The sequence below is a fragment of the Spea bombifrons genome, chromosome 12 (assembly GCF_027358695.1).
Source record: "Spea bombifrons isolate aSpeBom1 chromosome 12, aSpeBom1.2.pri, whole genome shotgun sequence".
Classification (NCBI taxonomy): Eukaryota; Metazoa; Chordata; class Amphibia; order Anura; family Pelobatidae; genus Spea; species Spea bombifrons.
Window position 1 is genome coordinate 33625460 of NC_071098.1, and position 24295 is coordinate 33649754.

At 42.7% G+C, this 24295-nt stretch overlaps 1 protein-coding gene across 1 annotated transcript in view; it reads right to left on the bottom strand.

Annotated features, from left to right (window-relative positions):
• Nucleotides 1-1379: 1379 nt before the first annotated feature.
• Nucleotides 1380-24295, bottom strand: part of HSPG2 (heparan sulfate proteoglycan 2) — a 59045-nt gene continuing 36129 nt past the window's right edge. Inside the window, exons 52-98 of the mRNA XM_053452508.1 lie at nucleotides 22591-22650; nucleotides 20990-21112; nucleotides 20752-20904; nucleotides 20434-20576; nucleotides 19841-19918; nucleotides 18790-18925; nucleotides 18517-18665; nucleotides 18043-18178; nucleotides 17573-17724; nucleotides 17328-17460; nucleotides 16996-17147; nucleotides 16774-16906; nucleotides 16504-16649; nucleotides 16021-16150; nucleotides 15103-15257; nucleotides 14490-14628; nucleotides 14135-14278; nucleotides 13821-13958; nucleotides 13336-13517; nucleotides 12909-13104; nucleotides 12624-12803; nucleotides 12097-12357; nucleotides 11518-11680; nucleotides 11017-11114; nucleotides 10450-10716; nucleotides 10197-10309; nucleotides 9944-10091; nucleotides 9695-9811; nucleotides 9362-9379; nucleotides 8775-8859; nucleotides 8327-8471; nucleotides 8038-8137; nucleotides 7811-7920; nucleotides 7307-7412; nucleotides 7078-7176; nucleotides 6666-6887; nucleotides 6145-6389; nucleotides 5619-5790; nucleotides 5298-5420; nucleotides 4971-5027; nucleotides 4510-4585; nucleotides 4325-4403; nucleotides 3699-3740; nucleotides 3155-3225; nucleotides 2966-3049; nucleotides 2545-2648; nucleotides 1380-1861 (exon numbers count right to left, since the gene is read on the bottom strand). Coding sequence (XP_053308483.1) covers nucleotides 1689-1861; nucleotides 2545-2648; nucleotides 2966-3049; nucleotides 3155-3225; nucleotides 3699-3740; nucleotides 4325-4403; nucleotides 4510-4585; nucleotides 4971-5027; nucleotides 5298-5420; nucleotides 5619-5790; nucleotides 6145-6389; nucleotides 6666-6887; nucleotides 7078-7176; nucleotides 7307-7412; nucleotides 7811-7920; nucleotides 8038-8137; nucleotides 8327-8471; nucleotides 8775-8859; nucleotides 9362-9379; nucleotides 9695-9811; nucleotides 9944-10091; nucleotides 10197-10309; nucleotides 10450-10716; nucleotides 11017-11114; nucleotides 11518-11680; nucleotides 12097-12357; nucleotides 12624-12803; nucleotides 12909-13104; nucleotides 13336-13517; nucleotides 13821-13958; nucleotides 14135-14278; nucleotides 14490-14628; nucleotides 15103-15257; nucleotides 16021-16150; nucleotides 16504-16649; nucleotides 16774-16906; nucleotides 16996-17147; nucleotides 17328-17460; nucleotides 17573-17724; nucleotides 18043-18178; nucleotides 18517-18665; nucleotides 18790-18925; nucleotides 19841-19918; nucleotides 20434-20576; nucleotides 20752-20904; nucleotides 20990-21112; nucleotides 22591-22650 — 6236 coding nt within the window. The 3' untranslated portion in view covers nucleotides 1380-1688. The remainder of the gene's footprint in view (nucleotides 1862-2544; nucleotides 2649-2965; nucleotides 3050-3154; nucleotides 3226-3698; nucleotides 3741-4324; nucleotides 4404-4509; nucleotides 4586-4970; nucleotides 5028-5297; nucleotides 5421-5618; nucleotides 5791-6144; nucleotides 6390-6665; nucleotides 6888-7077; nucleotides 7177-7306; nucleotides 7413-7810; nucleotides 7921-8037; nucleotides 8138-8326; nucleotides 8472-8774; nucleotides 8860-9361; nucleotides 9380-9694; nucleotides 9812-9943; nucleotides 10092-10196; nucleotides 10310-10449; nucleotides 10717-11016; nucleotides 11115-11517; nucleotides 11681-12096; nucleotides 12358-12623; nucleotides 12804-12908; nucleotides 13105-13335; nucleotides 13518-13820; nucleotides 13959-14134; nucleotides 14279-14489; nucleotides 14629-15102; nucleotides 15258-16020; nucleotides 16151-16503; nucleotides 16650-16773; nucleotides 16907-16995; nucleotides 17148-17327; nucleotides 17461-17572; nucleotides 17725-18042; nucleotides 18179-18516; nucleotides 18666-18789; nucleotides 18926-19840; nucleotides 19919-20433; nucleotides 20577-20751; nucleotides 20905-20989; nucleotides 21113-22590; nucleotides 22651-24295) is intronic.

Consider the following 24295-nt stretch of genomic DNA (forward strand, 5'->3'; position numbering starts at 1 on the left):
AGCACCGTTTGTATTGTGGACTTTAGCTGCGTTTTTACTTATAGCACCGGGAGAACCTGTGGATTGAGTGTGGCTAAGGCACCTTGCTACTGCAAACAGGAATAGGGGCTCTGTTGGTGTGCGCTTGTAGAAGCCCCCGGCAGCGCCTTTGTCTAGATCTATAAACGAGTGACTTTTTGAGCATTTTTTCTGCTGATGTCCTAACCTACAGCCTGCTCTTTTGTTTAGACACCAGTGCATGCAGGGAATATTTGAGTCTGCTCCGGTTCCAGGGCTTTATGCAGTAGTCATTTTATATTCTTTATCCAGACCTTGAAAAGCAAGTCTGGTAAGTGCTTTACTTCTTTCTAACAATAAAAAAATATGAGGATCTTCCGCAAAGTAACGGTCACGGCTCACACAGGGCTGGTTCCTGCCACGTCCCGAGAGCCTCAACTACTCCCACTTTTCACGAAGCCTAAAAAGGTGCGTTTGCTCTTAGGCCGGGTTCTATAAAGCACATTCGCGCTCGGGACTGCTAATTGTTGATGTGAGGATTTTTTTGGGTTGGTGAGAAATTTTTGTGAGGTAAACTTAAGGGTTGACATTGCCGTCTTAGCGGGGTAACTAACAGGCATCCTTTAATGGATTCTTATTTATTCTAAATGCTGAGGAATCTTTAGTTTATTCCACAGCAGGATATTGTATTCATTCTTAAAAACGATTAGAATGAAAATTATGCTTCATTTGCACGCATTTCGTTTTTTTTCCGAGTTAACTTATTGATGATTGTAACTTATAGGAAATATGGGTTTTCCTTTTAACTAAAGCTATAGAATTTATCCCACTGGGAATGACCAGACAGGTGTTAAGGAATGATTTTATTGGAGAATTTGACCTTTAGAGATTTGGCACCTTTCCGTTTTTTCGTATAGTAAAGTTAGTGGGGTGTTTGCTAAATATGGTTTAAACATAAATACTATAAAAAATATTCCATGAAAGAGATGATGGCACTCAGGATCATGGAACTAAACTCGAGATGTAATAAAAAAATATTTACTACCCTCATAAAAAAAAAAAAAACTAAACAGGAAAACAATAGTTCTACTCCCTTACAAAAGCGGGTGAAAACATCTCCGAATCGCCTCCGGAGGGAGACCGATGGGTACTTTCATCCCGTCTTCCCAGGGAGCACCCGAGGCAGAATCCTACACGATTATCCGCAATATTACGCAGACTCCTCTTGTCAGCTTCACAAAGCAGAACGTACGTTGTGAGAGCTGGGCACTTGGAAATAAACATTATACAAACATCATGAAACCAAACACGAAATGATCAGTCTTCAATGTCTTCGTCTCTGAACTGGGAGGTAATTACATTTATACATTGTGGTCTGCATGTTGTTTTCTTTTTGTTCATTATGTTAGTGAGGGGGGACTCAAAAGCAACTGGATCAAAAACAGACACTAGTCCTTCATCCAGCAATAATACACATGAAAATAGGAAGACGGTAAAAAAATAACTAAAAAGGAAGAGACCTGCTTGAGTAATACAGAAATGCACAATCCAAAACCTATCGCCACCCTCTCATATTTGGTAGCAGCAAAAGCACCATTTACAATTGTTCTCCTTTTTATCAGCGTCTCTCTCTTTTAAAAAACAAAGTCTCTGGATTGCTTTGGAGATGCTGGTGAGTTAACGGCCCCAGCCTATGAAGGACACTCTCGGGTGTTCTGCCCCGTCTCCGCGTGATGCTTCAAGTCAATTGGCTGCAGCGGTTGCTGAGACGGTCTGGCATTCAGAAGCACAATGTTTTTGATGCAGCCGGTAATTCCAGATGAGAACTTTCCTCCGGTCAGAATCTTCACATTAGGTGCTCCGCCTGAAGCAACAAATAATAAAAGTGTGGGAAAATGGAAACAAATTAAAAATACGCGGTCAGATCCCAAACAGCCGCCCAATCTAACCAGTAGGTGGCAGCATTTTTCACATGAATCGCATGAAATGCGTTCTCTTCCAGCCAGTCAGCGCAGGACAAGTGGGTTCTATGTAGAGGAAGGAAAAAATAAAACCCTTTCCGCTCCTCTCTCTCCGGCTCGCACAAAGAGATTATCGTCCTCCCTTACAGGGTGGGAACGGTCCTACTGACCCAAAAGGCTTTATTCTTTAGCTGGCTTTTAGGCTTTTGTTTCCAAAAGAGGGTGGTTTTACACTTTTCCAGTCAGCTGAGTTGGAACGCTTTCCTGTTCTTGGCAGCCTATCCAGGCAGGAAAGCATTTACTATCGGGCCCATGTGCCGGCAGTTCCTGCAGCCACTTAAATAAATAAATAAATATATATATATATATATATATATATATATATATATATATGACTTGTATAGGTGAAGCGTTGGCCCCGCCTAGTGGCCATTCTTATTTGTTATGATTTGTTTTCCCCATTCACAGTTAGGCCGTGTTCAGTGGTGATATATCCTTCTCCGTGCACAGCAAACTAAATCAAATGCTTCCGAGAGATCTGTCTGGACAATCGCTGGAAGCTATGTCTGCATTTTAAGAATCATACCTATGTAGACGCTGCCTTTGGTGTTCACCATTATATTTTTGCCAGGTGAGCTGCCGGAGACTAGATCTTCACCATCAATCTGGATGCTGCCCGATTTCCCTTCACTGCCAACAAACACAGTACCATTAGAAAAAATACAGAGATGGTGTGAGTTCAGTCTGGTACTTGTAGCCTTACTTACTAAGATAAGAGCTGGAATTCTGGAGAACCGACACTCCTTCAGCAGTAAGGGAGGGTAACGCAACCGCCCCGCTGCCATTTCTCTGATGTTTATACCATATACAGCTATGACATTATATGCAGGCTGACACAATGGTGCATTTCAGCATGTGCTAGATATACAGATGCAATCAATCTTTATATTCTGGATTATCATTTTTAAGCATCACTGACAATACTTTAAAATAATTTTATTTCTTACCGGACAGCGACAATCTTATGCCATTCTCCATCATTTACTGGATCCTCAGACAAAATGTTTGCTTCTCCGCTACCCAGCTGGTAACTGTTACAGATGGGAGAATACAAGATTACATTTATACATGTGAATCTCATTGCATCATACTGTATTCAGCATGAATCCAGCATTAGCTGCTTCATCACCATTCACCTGAATAGAAGGTGCCCATCTTTCAGCCCAAGGCTGATAAAATCTTTTCCCCTGCCTTGATCATTCTCTTCCTGGAAAAGAAAGTTTAAGAAGCAGAGAAGACTCTTCAGCTTAACTGAAACAGATTTACAAAGTCACAAAAAAGCTACATGTAGGCATATATCATGCACAGTGTAAAGGTGGATATTAAAGTGAACAGTGTACCCTGAGTATTTCTGGAATAATGTGAGTCGATGACCCACTCATTCATCTTGGTTGCTTCCCGTAGGCACGTAGTATATTTCATGCAGCACTTCACTTACGGGAGCGTACAGAATGCTAAATGTGTTCTGCTTACAGATCCTATAGCGTGTACGATCACAATGCGCTGTGAGTAGCGGGAGCTCCGTCTGGTTCCATCTCATTAGTCAGCCCAGCAATCAGAATTGTGTATATAGACTATGGAACGTGTATCTAATCCATTTGTCTGGATGGAGGAGGATTCTAGTTACATTCTGCGGTGACCCAGTCATAGACATATACATATATATATATATATATATACCTGGTTAGTATCATGCAGTTCATGCTCTGAGTGGTAGGTGGCCTGAAGAAAAAAGTGTAGAGTGAATATGGAGGTTACAGGTTTATCAACATGCAGATGTGGTCATAAGAACTGCATGGGACAAACCCGGGAGAAGCCAGTAATGCTCTCTGGTTCTACACACAAGAAGCTATGACAATAACATGCACAGGATGCAGCGTAAAATTTCCTTTAAGGATAATGCACCATGCATTTTGGGTCGGCAGTGCTATGAGCCCACCCATACCACATGACCTTCAGATGTCATTGCATAACATATCTAGTGGATCCATAGCTTACAGGTTACTTACTGCGATGCAGGCCAAACATGGACTAAATCAAGGATAAACAAGCTATTTTACGCATTGCATGAAGCATTTACTTTACAGACGTTTATTTATACTGTTTAGTGAAGCACATTGTATAAAAATGGCCATAACAAGGCTTTGGGTAATGCAGCCAGTAGAGAGGCAAGAAAATAGTGATTTATGATTAGATGTAAAGGATGTTTTAAATCCAGGTAACTCAGCTTCTCCATATGCTTCTATTTGGAATTTCAGAATGTAAGAGAATATATTGCTAATGAGATATATGTGCAAAAGACTCACCATTCCCTGCCACAGAATCACACCATCTGAAGACGTGCTACGAATCTCAAACTCGATCGTTTCAGGTGCATCTGGTCGACTGAAAGAATGACACTTTGTAATGTCTCAACAACCATGTTAACATTTCCCTCTTAAAAATCTATTTACATTTAGAATGTGTGTAGATGAAGCCTCAGCCTTCTTACCTCCTGGGGAACATATGTCTCGGGAGGGCAATAAAAGCGTCGTCAGAAAAGTAGGATCCGTAATGTCCTGGTGCATCTACAAAACAAACACACCTTAATAAAATATATCAACATACTTGAAGAATAAAGATTGGAATTATGGCAGAATAAATCAAGTGAAAGACTCTTTATTTGCAGCTACTGAGAAAGATCCCGTAGAAAGAATCAATGGCCGTACGATGCATTGCCTTCAGTAAGTAGATATTCTAAGACATGCCAGTAGATGCCTACACGTGAGTGGCGTGTAATCATCGCAGAGACCACCAATAGGGCATTCCCAGGAGCCAGGCCACAGAATACTGAGCTCTCCTCGCCCCGGGCATCTGACGAATTTACAGATACCTACGAAGTAAATCTACCTTCCAACATTTCATCCAGCACAATTAAAGGAAAGGGAATATTGAAAGCTTTGGATAATGTACCGTTGCCCCCACTGCCTTCCACGTGCCAGTCTCGATCTGGACTTGCTGGTGCGGCTCCTGTGCAAATAAACAAGCCTGTTATTTTCCTGACAATCGTACCAGACATACAGCACATTCCTGATGAAACTTCTTTACAAATGGGATGCAGGAGCTGCGGAGTAGCAGTCTTTGCAAAGCTCCCTTAAAATAATTTGCTTGAGTGTGGTTTCAGATATTATTATTGTGAAAATGGTTCATGCTTATACAGCGTGTAGAATGCACGACTAAAGACACTTATTCGTATTGATAGCGTACTGTACTGAGCACAGAGAACGTGGCACTCCTCACCTTGGTCACACAATGTTCCATGAAAGCCTTCTGGGCAGTGGCATCTGTTATCTTTGCAAGTGGCACCATTGAGGCATGGATTATCTATTTGACAGCGATCTTCGTGAGATTCACACCGGTCTCCTACAAGTGACATAATTATGCCAATGAAAAACAGTCCACAGCACCAAACAGCTTCAGTAACGATGTCTACTTCCAAATCCTAGAAAATCATACCTTTCAGGTATTAACCTTTGATTTTGTTCTCTGCAGTTTATCCAACCCCACCCTGTGTCTGGGATACCTCATAAACCTGTCTGTGCCTCAAGCGGGTATTCTTACCTTTGAAGCCATCTCGGCAAAAACAGTGGTACTCATACTCTCCAGTTGGCATGCATCGCCCCCCGTGCAGACACGGCCTTCGGTCACATGGAGAGGAATCGTAGCATTGACCAATATCTCTGCTTTCAATAAAACTGTATGATATATCCACCTTCTTTCCGTTAATAGAAACCTATAGGAGACAATGATGTCCGTGAAGGTCATCCAACTCATCGCATTTCTCTCCAACAGTCACAATCCATCCAGAAAGTGCTAGGGTTTATCTTGCACAACTACAGCAATTACAAGCAATTGTCGAGAGGACATTGCCTCAGGCTAAATTATTACCACAAAACAATGTAAATACCTGAAAGCAAGTGCCATGACTTATTTCAGCCACTGTTACCTACATGCACTGAGGAGTCCTAAGGGCCTGTCATGTTTAGGCCATATTAAATGTAACAAGTAGATGACCTATGTTTTATTAGGGATCAATGACTGCATTGTGGAGACAGAGGGTTGGGTTATGGTTGATGGCAGTGCTCACCTCTCCAATGCAGCCTTGGAAATTCTGACTGATATTGGCAGCGGATGGAAGTTCCACAGAGCCATCCGCACCCCCAAGGTACATCAGTGTCTTCAAGTTAAGCCCCTGACTTTTTCCTGGTGATGACCTCTTAATGGGTGGATTGCTGTCTACCTGCATTGTCCCATCCTTATTCAAACGTTCTGCAGATACCTTGTGCCACCGTCCCAGCTGTATGGGCTGAGCACTTCGTAGAATGGCTAAACCTGTATCAGACAAAATGTTATTAACTGGATATGCAACCCCATAACAGTCATACAGCACTGAAGAAAAACATTCTACCCATCCTACGGCAAATGCCATTTATTATCCTCAAAACCTATCCCCATGCACGACCTACTGCCCTTACTACAGGAAATATGGCAAATATATGCACATCTGCTGTCTTAAACTTCACCGTGACCATATGACTAATGAAATAGAGTCATATGATCTGAAATTAGACAATGGCAAGTTCATCTCATGCAATCATAAGAATGTACCTGATCCCAATTCATAGCGGAATTCCAGGTGCCCCCCAACCATAGCAATGGACACAAAATCCTCTACAGGGACAGCTTTCCCTCCACTGAAGAAAAGAAGACCATCAGGAGACAGGGGTTTAAATTCCAGATCGACTCGTAGCTCATTGTGGATGTTAGTGAGAGGAGGGTAGGAGATGTAGGAGGACTGTCCATTAAACGATGGGGTATTCACCATGACACCTGTAAAAAAAAAAACGGAAAAGGGCACGAAGGGTAAATAAACTGGAAACATATTATTAGACTAAAGGGAAGGTGATGGAGGTAGATGAATTCAAATGCTTTCAACAAAATTAAAAGTTAAAAATAAGGTGACCGAACAAGCAATTCTGAGTTTCAAGAGAGCAGATAAGTTTTTAAGAATCTCTCAGACCTTCCATGCATTTGTCTCCAGATTTGCCCAGGTGGCAGCGGCATGAGTATCCCCGGCCATCAGCTCGGTTAATGCAGGTTGCATCAGGACCACAGGCATCTGAGAAGAAGAAGAAGGTACAGAACCTGAGACTCTGATCCGTCCATGTAAAGGGATGCAGTGTCATGACTGGATGCCACATAGTACAGAAGAGAGCAATAAACAGTATCTCAGGGCAAAAGCTACTCACCTGGGTGGCAATGTAGGGCTTGCGAGTGTTCACAGTTACTTCCAGCGAAACCAGGAGGACACAAACACACGTAGTTGTTTTCTGTATCTTGACAAGTTCCAGTATTCTGAAATAAAAAAAGACGGACACCATTGAGATTTCATCCAAGTCTGAATATCGACAAACCACGGAACATCTCATATAACTTTGGGTGCTGTGTAACAACATGGTGTTGATTACCTTTTAGAAAGACTCTTCACAGGTGGCATGGAAAGAAAAATGGTAGCAGTTGACAATCAAAAAGCAAATGCTTTAAGACAGAAGCTTGCGGTTCTAGACAGTTGGTGGTGTTAGCATTGTCGGTGAAACTGTACAGGTCCATTCACTACCTACATATTGCATTCATAATCCTAAAGCACTCCTCGTGGATTAATGTTTCTGCTACTTTTGTAGACTCGGTTAGCAAAACATTCTTGTTTTATAGGAAGGCTTTAAGGGGTAAGGATACATCTAGGAGTAAAGTACCTTGCACGGTTGATCTCTACAAGTTGGGCAGTTGGAGATTCCACTTGATTTTAAGTCTAGGTCCTTGAAAATCACTTCTTCACCTTGGATGATCAATTGTCGAACGCAACCTGGAGAGAGAAAATATTTTAGAAGAAATCAACAGAAAAAAGATGCATCAGTTAAAGGTTGTATTGTGTGCTGGATATATAAATAAGTGTCAGATATCCAAGTGAATCATTTGTTACCAACAAATCCAGTGTTCAAGCCGGTCTTAGAGATGGCGTCATAATTAGGATATCCCCCGAGGAATAGCTCTTCATTCAGATCAAGGCCTTGGAATTTGCCCTAGGAACAGAAAGAGTGCTTAGCTGTGTGCGTTATACAACCTACGTTTAATCCAGAATTATTTTTTCTTAATCTTAACTCTGAAGAATCATCAGAAACTTGGTGAAAAATTAAGATAGTGACATGTTGGATTCATTATATTGGCATTAAGGCAAGTTATCTATCTGATAATGACGTGGGTCATAGTACCTGTGATGTCCCATTTACAGGAGCTTGCTGATCTACTACCAATGACCCCTGAGTCAGGTTTCTGTAGAGGGTAACAGTATGGAACTCGCCAAGCGTCAAAGGTGTCGGATAACGAATAGTGGCCATTCCCGATCCTGCATCAAATCTAAAATTGCAGAGAAGAGAGGTTAATATCAGGGAGGTACCAGATGTACAGATGGGGGAGTTTCAGGTCTCATGAGCTTGAGAGTTGCATTCCCTTCTAGGAAATTCTCTGGGCTTTGGATGGGCTCAGGCCACACATACCTGGGCAAATACCCAGTGCAAGCGTTCAAGGGGGTCTAACAATGAAGACGTCCTAATCATTATTTAACGGAAATGTCAAAAGATCATCAAGCAGAAAGTAAGCTCCAAAAAGAAAGGTCAGCTGTTGAATGTTGAGGGGTGATCACCTTATAGAAATTATTACCTGAATTCCGGCCGGCCGCCCACCAGTCCAAAAGAGACAAAATCAGCCCCGCTAGTCTTCTTCTGCCCACTATAAATCAGCATCCCTAAAAGAAAGCAACCCAAATTAGTAACGAGGAGCTGCTGAATAAAGCGGCACACTGGGCATAATAATTCAGATGAAAAACTCAATAACCAAATACAACGTATATCCCTGTTCATCAGATGCACAGACGCTGTATGCAGTCATTTCATAGATGGGACATACGATGAGGCACACAACATATGCAGGAAAGAAAGCCGAATAAACCGAACGTTCCCACTCGCACAGCCACCAGGAACGTTAGACCACTCACTCCTTTGGAGTGAAAACTCTTCTGAGGGTTAAATAGCAAAATTCAACATGCAGTGCTGCTGATGTGAAACTAGATGTCTTACTGGACTTTAACTGGGTCCTTTATGGAAATCTTAGCAAGCAGTTTGTAAACTCGACGCTCAGCTCATGCTATCACCAGCTGTGGTGAGTAACGCCAAATTTATGCGCTAGAAAAAAGATTTGGATCTGAACATCAAAAAGAAGGCATTCCAAGGGTGAAGAAGGTGACTTACCTGAATAAAGAACCAGAGCTATAGAGAAGCAGGAGAATGGAAGGACAGAGAAAGGGTAAGAAGACGAGCAACAGGAGGCCACAAGTAACGTACAGTGAAGAAACCAACAGAAGCTGGCACTACGGGCTTACACAGCCAGATTCCCTAATAACATTTCATAACTAACAGCAAAAACATCATTTACAGAAACGCTGGAAAAGATGCAATGCTAGTTGGAAGAAGCCACATTTTTTCACGATAAGGAAGCTGAAGGGAATATCGGTAGATAATATGTGCATCTGATTTACCGAGTACAAGGAGAAATCACAGTAAGATCTGCTCCAGTTTTCTTACCGTCAGCAGTATCCGGCCGGAAAGTGAGCTTTATCTCAAATTTCTTATGCGCATCTTTAATACTTGGCAGAGTGAAATAAGACTTGGGCCGGCCAGAAAAGTAAGGCATGATCCGTTCTGCAAAGATAAGTGGAACTAAATAAGGAGCTGCAATGTATGGGATATAACAATGTAAGTGGCTGATCCTGAACCATGAATGAATGAATATGAGATATTAGCATGAAAAAATTCCATAAAACGCATTCTTACCTCGAACTTTCAACATCGAGAAGGCAGTGACTCTGCCCTGGCGGTTGGCTGCAGTACAGACGTACGTCCCGGCATCCTCGGGTCTCACAGACAGTAGGGTTAACACATTGTTCTCAATTCGAGCATCACTAGGAAGATCTCCTTCCAGCTGCAATTGGCCACAACGCGTTAGTATGAATGAACATTGTGAGATCCGACTCGCACAACCAAAAAATACATGGCTTTACCACAAAAACATGATTAGCTCATGTACCTTGGTCCATGTGATTTCAGGGACCGGAAAACCAGAAGCCAGACATGGGAATATGGCTGTTGATCCAGTTGTTATCTCCTTCATCTCAGGCTGAGCAGCAATTTGCGGAACGGCTGTAAATATGACCATGTACTAAGGTTAATAACGTGATATGGAAGACATATTTATGGCTGTGTAAGGGTACTCAAGCAACATTAACTATGAAAAACCTCACTTAAAATAACCAATATTCATGCAAAAAATATATACTTACACTGCACGTGGAGAATGACGTGAGACTGGACTTCTCCAACATCGTTGGCAGCGGTACAGCGGTACTGACCAGCATCAGACTGCTTTACTTGCTCGATCTTTAGCATGCCCCCGCTGATCAGTACATCAGGGGGCAAGCGGCTGCCGACTTTACTCCAGGTAACTTTGGCTTGAGGGTCGCCAATGGCCAGACATTCAAACTCCACAGAATTTCCAACCAGTACCGTTTGCACCGATGTGCGGATATTAATTCTCACTTTGGGAAGAGCTGTGACGAAAATACACAAACACAGTAAGCTCCAGACTGCTGGTCAGCCTGTAATCTCAGCCTAGTTACAGAGGCAGAGTAACACAGGTACCCCCGAAGTATTTTAAATAAAGCCTTCAAAGTGGGATATGTTCTTAGAACTGCAGGTGTACAAAGGATGCTTAAAGCACCCAAGACTTGACGTTTAAGAACATAGACAAGTGATCACGTCATTATTTTCCTTCCTATCAGAAAGCATATACTTTACATAAGCGTCTAGGTCCATGTCACAAAATGATGTTCCTATCACTGGCAGCGTACCTTGAATAACCAGCTTCCCGCTGTCTTGAGCCTGGCCAAATCGACTGATTCCTCGGCATGTGTACACCCCTTCGTTTCCACGCTCAAGGTTTGAAATTCTGTAGGAAAGAAAGTATCGGTGCGGCTTAGTAAAGCTTACCTCGGTAAAGCTGGATTTACATCAGTTCTAAGAACAATTCCATTAGATTATGGATTTGTTACATTCCCTGCGTAAGGATTGACAGTTTTTAGCATCGCTTTTTATTGGAATGCCAGTTGAAGAGATACAGTTTTACTCTTGGCCATCAAAAGACCACCAAGATTTGTGTCAAAGCTGAAAGAGAGACAGTCAAGCTTCGCAGTCAATCTGCATCGATGCTTACTCAATAACCTGATGTAACGTGACATGTAAAGGAAGAAAGATACCCCAGTAATACTAAAGTAGAACTATAGATTTATATAGACTTCTGTAATCACAGATAAAAGCTCTTGATACGTCGGGGGGCTTCTGCTGCCGCTTACCGAAGCACCGATCCTTGCACTTTGTGATTTGGTGGAAGTGGACCTCCTTCTTTCATCCACTGTATTCTAGCCCTTGGATCCCCAATTACATGGCAGGTAAACTCTGCAATTCCATTTACACCTTTTGTGTCAGCATGGGGTGAAACTCGCACAGAAAATGGAGCTGTGTGAAGAGAATTACAGGTCAGGTGTAGGTACAAAAAAGTCCCCCAAAACAAGTGAAAGGAAACAGAAACCCTGGCAATGAAAACCAAACTGCGGATCCAAATATTGCTTATGGTTGCAGAGAAGATATGAAGCCGAGTTCACACGCAAACTATATTTGGTTTTTTTTGTTTTTTTTCGGACTAAACCTAACCCATGATCACCCTCATCTCGTGCTACTCCTGCATACGGACTAGTCTAATTACAGTATACCGTTGATTATGAACCCGCAGAGAATTAGCTACAGCCTCGTACCACAGTCATCTTTACTTGTGTTTGATAATCATGAAAATCTCTGCAATTACCCATGTGAAGGTATATCTAATTACTGACCCAATGTAAAAACGAACAGCTCACGTATCACCAGTAACTTACCTAAAACGCTGACCTGTGCAGATGCCTCGCTGCTCCCCACTTTGTTGCTCACCGCACAGCGGTAGGTTCCAGCATCCGCAGCGGTTGCTAAATTGATGTGCAGGATGCTGTCACGCGTTGTGGCTCTGTCTGGCAGAGATCCGTTGACCTTGGTCCAATGGAACTTGAGTGGAGGAGTACCATGTGCTAGGCACTGGATTTGGATAACCTCTCCAACACTCACCGACAGCTCGTCAGGAAGGGTGGTAGCATAAGGCAGCGCTGTTGGCGAGAGAGAGGCAATTGATAAGTAGTAATCTATTAACAGAACAGGTAAGGTAACGGGTTATTCCATCTTCCCTCTATCAGTATATATATCATACGGTGTGTGGATGTGATTGCAAAACATTTTTATCTACAAGTTGGTGCTAAAGTAACCCCCGAACTGTGTTCATGGTGTCAGACAGATTTATAGTGGATATACTTAATAAAGGTCAACAAAGATTACATTACAAAGGAATATATAATATGTAAATTAGAGAGCATACTTTCAACATCCAGGGTTATGAAAACCTCTGCGTATCCGTCTGTGTTAGAGCCATTGCAGATATATTGTCCAGAATCCTGCTGGGCAGCATTGGGAATAATCAGAGTGTTGTTCACCACCTGGTGCTGCCAAGGTAAGGGAGCACGAAGTTTGGACCAGGTTATGGTTGGAGCCGGGTTTCCTACAAAAGGTAATCAAAGGTATTGGCTCTAGAAATTTGAAATTTCACTTCAAAACAGGTGCCACACGCCTACTAAATCCCACTGTCTGTCTTTGCAAAGCTCACCTGTAGCAGTACATGTCAGGGTGGCGCTCTGCCCAGCCACCACAATGTGAACGGGCTCGTCTGCAGTGACCTTGGGAGCACTGGGGCTCACCACACGATCCTCCACGTGAACCTCTACCTGGACTTGTGTGGAACCCGATGGGTTCTGGCCAACACACGTGTACGATCCTGAGTCTTCTGATCTTGCAGATAAAATCTAGAGGATGGGTCATAGAGGCAACATACAGTTTCTGAGATCAGAGCAGTTTATTGATGAGCAAATGCCTGATACGAAGAGAGAAGACACTACCCAAAACACTGAAGCTCTTGTCTGTAAAACGAGCAAACATGTTCCACATTTCCTTCCTCTTATAATTGTAAAACATTGTTAATTGTGAGAACCCATGTGTATCATGAACTGTTCAAGCACAGCAGATTCGTGACTCACCTGTAGTATGGCGTTACTGTCCAGTGGCACCAGGTTCTGCTGCTTGAGGTCTTGCCGAGAGCTTGTGCGGCGCCAGCTGACCAAAGGCCGGGGGTCACCCATACCCATACATTCCAAAGTGATCGGATCACCCACTTTCACCCGGATGGGTCCGTTTGGAATCACAGAGACTGTTGGACGACCTGGGAATCCACATAAAACCTTTAGTGGAGGCAGGGCTATAGAGCTCACTGCAGCGTTATCAATACAGACCAAGGAAACATTATTATGAACTCAAAATGAAGATGGGTTACAATGTGTACGAAAGGCTCGAGAATGCCACTGAGAAAATGAGAATGATAAAGTGTATCTTACATCCCAGGTAGCCTGGAATCAAAAAAACAACTCAAATAACCACGTCATTTTACAGCAATGATGTCAGTTAGAATAGCCGAACATTTATATACAGAACCGGAAGATCTAAAGATGATGATGGAGTCACATACCTTGTACCATGAGAGTCACGGCACTGTGGGCTGATCCATAGACATTAGAAGCCATGCAGCGGTACGAGCCCTGGTTCTTATGGTGAGCACCAATGATGGTGATAATGGAGCCATCGGGACTGATGTGCACGTTACCTTTAAGAAGACAATTTTAATACTGAGCCACTCATACGGTTTTCTTTATGCTTATGCTTTGCACATGATTTGTACATAGCTTGCGATACTTGGGTTTAGCCACACAGTGTATCCTATTCAGCCATTTAAGATTTTTTCTGTTTACACTGAGTATGAAAAAAAGACATCATGTTCATTACCTTGTAGAGGTTGGTTATGGGCCATTTGCCAGGTAATACGGATTGGCTGAGCGCCATCATGGATGCGGCACTTAAAGGTAGCGTTCCCCCCCTGTTGTACTGTGGCAGTGTGTGGGTCAATAGAAATAACTGGACTTTGGAGCCCTACGGAAGAAGGTTCAGATTAATTATTTAACGTGCAGACTCTTACATGCTGTGATGCCCTTCTGACTGGTAGATATTCATTTGGTGCAGAGTTACACAAAGATACTGAATCTTTAAAACTTTTCATTACTTGAAAGCAGTTTGTTTCTGTACTAAAGGATGCTATATCTCGTTTTTTTTAAAATAAAAAATCAACCATGGCAGTACTCACGATAGGATGAGGCAGCTCCTGAAATAACGGTAATGACAACCGAGGCTTTTTGGACTCCCGAGCCACTGTTGTACTGGCAGATATATTCACCAGAATCAGCAGTAGAAACTTGGGCAATGCGAAGACGGGAGCCTGAGATCTAAAACATTGCGGAAACAACGTTCAACTAAAGTGAAAAATAAAAGCAAACTATATATATATATAAGTTCTGTCTCATGCAGGACAAAAAAAACTCTCTCCCTACTCTGGGTGAGACCAAGAGGGTTATATTTTTTGTTGTACCTCCAGCATAGGATATTAGACCTAGGATATAAGCCATATTGAGGACCAAAAGATAAATATCCTCCCCCTGTGACCGGATGTATACGCAGGATCTGCTCTGGCTGCCACTAGTTGTACGTAAGGAAAAAGTATTTCTGTATAATGGAAGAATCTATAAACCACAAATGATTAAAAACCCTATCAAAACAAATCTATATAAATCAGGACATAAAAAAAGTCATGAGCGTTACTCTTATTTCACAGTTGCTTTTGTTTATTTGGTATTTGTCACCTCGTGTGTGCAGCATTTGCATCGTAATAAACCAGCATTATAAGGCATTTGTATTCCCACCTGGTGGTTGGAAGATAATTCAGATCCAAGACGGCTCCAGGTAACTTGGGCTAGTGGATTCCCTACTATCACACAGTTTAGATCCAGAGTTTGACCTTCGACCACCTTATCGGAGGATTTCTCTATAACTACAGGCAACGGTATGTTTACAGGAGCTGTTCGAGTATAAAATGAAAAAAAAAGGGATGTCAGATTAAAATATTTGCCGATATTTTCCACAAACACTAACCGAGGATCTGATGTGGCGGGAATGTAAGCAGGAGAACGTCATAGAACCTCACCGTATACAGCTTAAGACTGCATTTACAGTTATATACTCCCTAAGATCCGCTGCAAACATACTTTACCACCAAGTCAGTTTTGTGCAAAGTGAGTATTTTAGGGCCTTATGTAAACCTGAAATATGCATGACTGCTCCAGAACGGAAACGAATTAACACGAGGCAGTAATGCTGGTGCCTATACGTACACGCTGTAGTGTCTTTTCAGGGCAGAGTCACCACAAGTCAAATCTCAGAAATAATATGGGACCACAAAGGAAAAATTCAGAGACGGATTTGTAAAGCGTTCCATGGCTCAGACGCACAGAGAGGTCTTTGTGCTCTCAGCGAGTGATCTGTTCTTCTAAAATGTCAGAGTATCTTTTTTTGAGCTTGAGATAAATAATGTGGGCCTTGTTGCCAAAATCAGGGCTAGGTCATTTAAAGTTAACAATATAGAACAGAATATTTACTACCCAGATGCTGGAATCGCTGCGGTGAAATTGGGAAACCTTGGGTGCATTTTGTCTCTTTGCGGTATAATCATTTTTCACTCACATCAACTTACACTTTGGTCTCCCTCTAATAAACACAACAATGATCTAACAGATCAAATGTCTTGCTCCCTAATGGATCAATAACCTAATTGCAAGGCATACCTTGTGAGGACCTCTGTATGGTTAAGGTGATGAAGGCCTCTTGTATCCCAGAGGCTGTGCTTACACGGCAGATGTACTCTCCCGAGTCAGCTGGAGATGCCTGAGTAATGCGCATCCGGGAGCCAAAAACCTGCACAAGAAATTCATTTACCGGCAGTGAAAACTCCATGCATACAATGCCAGATTTTACCTGAGTTTGAGAAACCTCTAACCAAACAACCATCCCCAAGAATGAATTGATTTCGCAGGAATACGTCACAGGCTAACATATATGAAATTCTGGAATGTTTGGAGGACTCAAACATATGAAGCACACAAGTTTTAAAATGACAATACACGATACATTGCAACCAGTATCATGCACTTAAACACTGCAATTTGCTATGGTGACTTGTGAATGCACAGCTGTAGACCTGACACCTCCCAATCCAAGAAACATCTGAGGAAATGAGCCTAATATCTGCAGTTAATGTAGGTAATCACCTGGTGATTTGATGAGAGAGGACGTCCACCAGCCCTGAGCCAGATCACAGAAGCTCCTGGATGTCCTTCAGCCTTGCAGGTAAGATCCACCGTCTGACCTTCCACTGTAGTCTGTGAGGACGACTCAATCCAGAGAGAACTAGGGACTTGGAAAGCAAAACAAGATACTTTACAGTTCAGCTTCAATAACAATCACCGTTTGTAGCTGAATTAGCCATTGTCCACTTCCTCCAAGGATTAACTCTATCAATATAATCATGTAATACACACTGCGTTGGTGGGAGCCTTCGATATCCACAGTGATGGATGCCATCTGGACACCTGAGCTGCTGCTGACACGGCAAATGTACTCTCCAGAATCCAACGGAGATGCTTGGATAATTCGTAGCCGGGAGCCAGAGACCTGAAAAGTCAACGCAGAAAGTGAAGACTTCAGCGCTGGGGTCTTTATGTGCAGTAACCACAACCCATAGAGCCCAGAGCCACAAATACCTGGTGATTCTGGGCGAGTTGCTTTCCTGGTCGGTACCACGTAACCTGTTGTTGTGGCTGACCCTCAACAACACAGTTCAAAACAACAGTCTTTCCTTCTGCCACGGAATCAGATGAAGACTCGATCTTGATTGTCGGCGTAATTCCAGAAACTAACAAGAACGAGAGATGGATGCAATCTATCATCAAAGAACACCTACTAGTTATGCAGGATGCGCTTGGGACTGTGTGACTTGGTGGGTTTCTGCTAATAATATTTGCAAATGGAAAAGTGTTGTACAGCTGATGGAGGTACTGAAAACACCCTGCGATACTGCAGAACTTACAGTGACCTGGGCCCGAGCCGTGGATAATGGTGACAGTAACAGATGCCTGGCGTGTGACTCCTGCAGATGTGGCACGGCAGATGTATTCACCAGAGTCTGCCACAGAGGCTTGGACAATCCGCAGACGAGAGCCATGAACCTGAGCACACAGCGAAAGAATCTCAGTGAGAAAGTACGTGTACCGCCACAGAAAAGGGAATGTTTGAGGACAGATTGAAATTACGTAGCATTGAATGCCGCTGTTCATGTACCTGGTGATTGGGTGAGAGGGGACGCCCTGATCTATGCCACGTAACCACAGCATTCGGTTGTCCTGCAACCACACAGTTCAGCTCTAGTGTTTGTCCTTCAATAATAGCATTGGACGAGGATTCAATCTTCACAGCAGGAGAGCTGCCTGAAGCTGGGGGTTTAAGAGGGAAACTTCAGCTGGTTTGGCATATTACAGATTCATTAAAGTATACCTGAACGCCGTATGGATCGAAGTAATTGTTTTACGCAAATTAATGTTTCTATTTATCTGCGACAGCCATAAAGGAAATATCATTTGCTTCATAAGATTTTTTTTTAAAAAAGTGCTATAGAGTATTGTGGTCTAACGAGAGGCCAAAGAAAAGGCCTGAAAGTCTAGATGCTCTGAAGTATGGCAATCGGCGTCATATACATCTTAAATCGTTTTTTCAGGGTAAAAGCCAATTTAAAATATACTGTAACAACATACGCGGTGGACCCGAAACACGGGTTATGGTGATATAGATTGAAGTCTGCTGTGTGCCAGCACCACTAGTGACACGACATATGTATTCCCCGGAATCAGCTGTGGAGGCTTGCGTAATGCGCAAACGTGAACCGGATACCTGATTAAACAAAGAGGAAACGTAAGGAATAAGAAATGCGGCCAATCTTCAGCATTATAAACCCAGCCAGTTATATAAGCCGTGGAATCCCAGTGTGCAGCGCTATGGAATGTTATGGCGCTTAATAAAACAATAAATAAAAATAACATTTTTGCATGCTATGTGTCCGGTTCAATACAGCAGATCTCCAGCAGGAGGCAGAGAGCTAAAGAACCGACTTTATATTCTGAATTATAATGGCGCACTTGCACATTCAATTTTTTATAAGACTTTAGACGCCTCATCAATCCTGTCTTAATATTACATCAAAACAATAAACCCAGCAAATCTCTTTTTACCTGGTGATTTGGAGAAAGTGGGCGTCCTCCTGACCTGTGCCATGTAACCACGGCATTTTCGTAACCGGGAATCACGCAATTTAAATCCACGGATTGGCCTTCAACTATTCTGTCTGATGATGGTTCAATTCTCAACGCAGGGACGACAACTGCAGCAGATGGGGCAGAAAAAGGCTGTTCAAACTCTCTGACGTGACCCAAATTATGCACTGTTTGGGAGGTCACCAGTTTGTTACATTTCAGACAGTTCCAACAATCTCTGTCCTTGCTCACCTCTGGTCACAATGACTTCTATTCTGGCTTGTGACGATCCAGCAGAGCTGCTCCCCACACACAGATAGATTCCTCCGTCAGCCGCTGTTATGGAGGGAATCACAAGGGTGGAGATATCCGACCGCTCTGTACGGGCCTGAAAAAAATGAACGGCTTTATTTTTTTTAACAAACGATCCAAATAATTCGCTACCTGACCTTTATCAACCTCAGAGTGAGCGCTCTTATAATGCACAGATCCGGTAAGCTTTTGAACTTGTTTTACTAATATTGGAATCTGCACAAAAACAGTGCAGTGTCAACAAATTCAGGAGCAAGAACTTTCCTCGACAACATTTATGGATCATTCGTGTACCTGATGTGCCACAGCAAGCTATGTTCAACTAAAATACTAATATTGAATTACTTTCTTACGAATAGACTGCACCAGGGTGGTGGAATATAATTACATTTTCTGGATGTAATATTCTTTTATTTTAGGCCTTTATTCAGTATAACTAGAGCCAGTATGGTTACTGCTAGTATATCATAATTTAGGAGGCATTGACTTCACCTGCTAAGCTTTTGTCTCAAGCTCTGGTCACTGTCGCTTTGTCTGCGGTCTCTTTAATAGCATAGAAACAAAGAATCTGACGGCAGATAAGAACCAGTCTACGTTTTTGTTACCTTATTTGGCCTTGTCTTATATTCAGGAGATTATTTTGCTTGTCCCATGCAGGCCTACATTCCATTAGCTAGTGTTTTATTAAAAATCCATACAGATTCCTGCTTGGGTTCACATAATATATATAAGATACCAGATACAGGCAGAGAGGTAGTTTGACACCTTGAAAGGGGAAGGGCCTAAAACTTATTGGCATAAATTGCATAACTCAAAATTGTTTTACTTTAATGTACTACAAGTAGCAGAAAAATGCTAGAAGTAGCATTGCTAGTCTAAATACAGGAGGCTGTGCTGATCAATGGGCACCAAGACATCAGTAAACCAGGCATGACACATGTTTAGCTGTCACCATGATGGAGACTAAAGAGAAACAAACACAGCTGGGTACCTGGAGCTCCTGGATACGTCTCCGAAGAGCTTCAAGACTGCTGCTTTGAAAGTGAAGGAAGCCAAATGAGCTGAGGGCCTGCATAGAGGGATGGACAAGGCCAACAGGCAACGGGGAGAAAGACAGATCGACAGGAAGGAGAAAGGCAATAGTCATCCACTCAGAAAGAAATGCTCTGGATCAGGAGAGCAGTGAAACGGCAAAAGAGAAAGCTAAGCCAAAAAGTCAGGTCAGGTCTTGATTTGTGTCACCACAGATGTGTCAGGTCACAATCTTCTGATACATAAAGCCAACAGCCATAATCATGTACAAGGGGCAGTCTTCTAGACTTTCTAACAGTCCGTAGCCAAGTGTTGTAGTACTGAGATGTTATTTACTTTTCAGTAACGTTGATGGGAAAGGACTGCTTGAACAGGGAACTTGGGGACATCAGTGCTCAACTGCCACCTGAGGGCCTTTACACAGTAGTTAAAATGTTTCTACGTATCAGAATATTGTTACTGCACAAATCTTATTCTGTTATGATGTCCTAAACATCTAACACTGAGGGAGAGATATCGGGTCAAAAGGTATCAGTAGAACCTGTCTCATACCTGTGAGGGCAAGCTGCCTTCTTGTTTCTTCCATGAAATGGTAGCAGGTGGACTGCCGCCTGCCCTACAGTATAATCGGATAGTGTCCCCTTCCCTGGCTTCTACACGCTCAGGGCTCACTTGTACTTCTGGCAAGCTCCCACCTACAAGACACAATGTAGATGGCATTATTCTTTAGAATCGCCATGTAACTGCCCAGATCAGCTAACAAAATGCAGTGGCGGCTTCTCTGGCAAAAACACAATGCAAAAAGTAATTTTTTTCCAATCCACAGTGAAAATGGCTCCAAATAACTGTTTCCCTACACAGGATACTCACTGTGTATTCTGAGATCCGCCCTGGCAAGGTGTTGTCCTGCACTATTGCGTGCGTGGCAGGTATATTGGCCCTCATCAGAAGGCTCTGTAGATGTAAAACGTAGGATGCCTCCTTGGATAATGGCTCTGGAAGACAAAGCTCCGTTTGGTCCACCTGCCGGACACGGACATTAAAATTATATATCGAGCATTGAACACGTGGAAATAATCCTTCCCTTCATTCGCACACCAGTTCCTACCTGTCCACTCTAGTGTTGGAGTTGGGTTTCCAGTTGCTGTGCAGCGAAATTCTGCTGGTTGACCACGTTGAACAGTAAGCTGCCTGGGTTCAATAAAAGCTGAGGGATGGACTCCTGCTCCGGCTAATATAGAGCGGAAAATACATTACACTCATCAAGATATTTCTGACCACAGACAAAGCCTGAATGCAAGGGTCAGATTTTACCAAGATATCGACAGGACACTCCATATGAGTTGCTAGTCACGGAAATTAAGAGCATTGCTGAAACACTTCTAAATGACCTCTGAAAATGCACAAATACCGCGTGCAGCCATTCCCTGCTGAGCCGGCTTACGTTAGCCCAATTCACGCTAAGAACATGCGGATCGCTCGAAAGAAATGGAAAAAACATGATTCTTCAAACAAGAACCGGGATAAGAAATAATACCTTTCAGTAAAACCGTTAGATGGGAAAATGACTAGTTACGGCCATGGAAAATGGAACGTGCTTTTGGATGTAACTGGAAACGAAGCTTGTGATTAGTAAATCCTATGACCCAAACACGCATGATAACATTAAGGGACCAGAAAGCACAACGAGCCCTTATACTGTGCTCAGAAATAACCCATACACCGTACAGAGCCGTTAATGAAGAACTTTATAATGTAATCATGTTATTTCATTTGGCCCAGACACACACCATCCCTAGGGTACAGAGGACATGATCTTGTGTTAGTCTCAGGGAGCATCAATTTTAACATCCAGCTAAACTGCAAGCTCTTCTTTCCCTAAACCCAAATTCTGCCCTCCTTTTTGGTGTCAAATCCTATACCCCTTGATGTCATTAACATCACACCAATTTCCTAGTTAGTCATGCTGGCTTATTCTAGCAAACTAGGCAAAGGCAGCAAGTCCAGGGGGCCACATTACCGAGGGCAGAGTGCCTTTCTGGGTGGTCAGACTCGCTGTTTACACTATGGAGCTTAGTGACCAACTGGCCCAGCCTCCATAGCATTTCTGTCTCTACATTGTGTGTCCTTAAGAAGTGGTGTGTTAAGGGCAGCCCGGAACACTCCACTGGTTTTACCAGAAACAATACAATAATGACAAACGTGGTTAACATCAAATACATGCAACACTTCCGGCATTATTGGACTACACTGGACTTTCACTAGTTAATCCCTGAAAAAGATGAGCGGGGATGTGGTTGGAGCATCGATGACCAGTCCCTGCTTTATCAATCTCCCCAAGATGTGTGGACATCATTCTAACGCTTTAATATGTAAACCCTCGGATTCGACCATCCACTCTCCTACTTTGCAGGGATCCCCATGCGAAATACAATTATTTTAATACACATTGTGTATACAAGAAGACATTTCACAGAAATGCACAGACAGCCTGATGGAAGGTTAGAGAAGGCAAAGCCCAGAAGATTAGTATTTATGTCGCCGAACTGCTGATACAGAGTCAGGTTCTGCCTGATCATGCGCAGTACACTCCGTGGTGTACAGAGAGATGGCTAGAGGTAATAGTACAGATGATGAGGGCTGTAGAGGGGCAGTTTGGCATGCTGCAGCCACAATGCTCAATGGCATAGCCACTCCATGCCAACTTACACGGTCTGTGTCCTTCAAACGTTTCATATGGTCCATAAAACATCTGGGTCTGAGACGTCTCTGCAGACAAGTTAGAACAATATTTATAACCAGTTATTAAAACTACTACTGGGATTGCCCATATCTACCCAAACACAGACAGCTGTATTTCTCAATGGTCTCTGTGCATGGAATGGGTTTTCACCCACTCGCAACTGAAAAAGCTTAAAGAATAGAGAAATCGTTTCAATGGGTAACGGAACGTTTACATATTATAAGGTATCATGCAGTCCCTGCATTCCAGTTATTGCCGGGCATCATCCCCCTGCTTGCAGTGAACGTGTTAAAGGATCTGCTGGAGGACGGAGGATTCCCTGTGCGTCATCGCATAGCTCTCAGCTTTCTGGCATCTGGTTAGTGGTTAGAGACTAAAACAGCCACGTATGGAGCTGAACACACAGAGTATTGTGATATGACCACTTTCCAGGCTACTTCAGCAACACTTACCTGTCTGTTACATGACTATGAGACAAAGTTACACCATATTACCTTACTCCGGAAAGAACAGCTAACCCAGCTCCCCAATAACTCAGAAGAGCATTCATTTAGGAAGAAAGTTCTAACATAATAAGTGCCAGGAACTATCACATTTCCTGCAAACAAGAGGCTAATTCTGAGCTATGTGTGCTTATTCAGCATGGAACAAATGGCTGAATACAACAGCATTCCAGTGGGTTTCTCTGTAGTGTGATATATTCGAGCTAAAGCTCAGTTTGCACAATCTTTAAGCACAGTGAGAAATTCTGTGCAAATCATTAGTCTGTCGTACACGTCGTACACGTCGGTGTCATGGCATATAGAAGTCTGCCGATGGTTTCTGTAACAGAGCTGGTTTCTGAGTGAAGAACAAGCCTAACTTCTTACAGAGATCTCCACATCCAAATCTGTGGCCTTAATGGATGGATTTTCCTTTTTATAGCCCAAAGGAAATACAAGAGGAAATTTGAAAAAAAAAACTAGCTTTATTCAAGTTAAACTTCAAGACTACAATCAGACCAGTGCTACCGGATATATGAAGATCGACACGACTTTAAATACGCTTGTATATTTGTCAGACCTAAATAAGTCAGAGGCGTCTGGTTCCGAAGCATGTCTTGCAGCTTATTTTAGTACATCCAATGATTTAATGTCAAATGTATTTAGGGAGAATGAACACAGTAACACAAGGAGCTCAGTGTTGGTCTCTAAAGAGGTCATAAGGAAAGAATTTGGTACATTTGTGCAAACATTAAGTGTGAACATGACGCAGACAGCCTCGTTACATGGCATGTAGATACAATGTACTTACTCAGAAAATGAAACACAAATGAACCTTCGACAAATGTGTCCTATTTTTACAGTTTCTATTCCTTCCTGAGGTAGTTCTTAAAATTTAGGTCAACATAGTGATTCACAGTCTCTAAATATAACACATCCACCTTCTACATAACCCAAGCCCATCTGCACCAGGAATACATAGCCAAGATGAACAAGCAATTATATAATGACAACAAAGCTCAAGTTTTTGACAAAAACGCTTCTATTCACCCTCCATACGTACCCTGTACTATTTTATGAAGGTAGTTTAGAACTTACAGGCATCTTGAAGCTAGGTGCTGGCTCCATCATTATAAGGCAGAATAAAGTTTTATTATGCCTTTTATATGATGGCCCATGTAGCATGTCC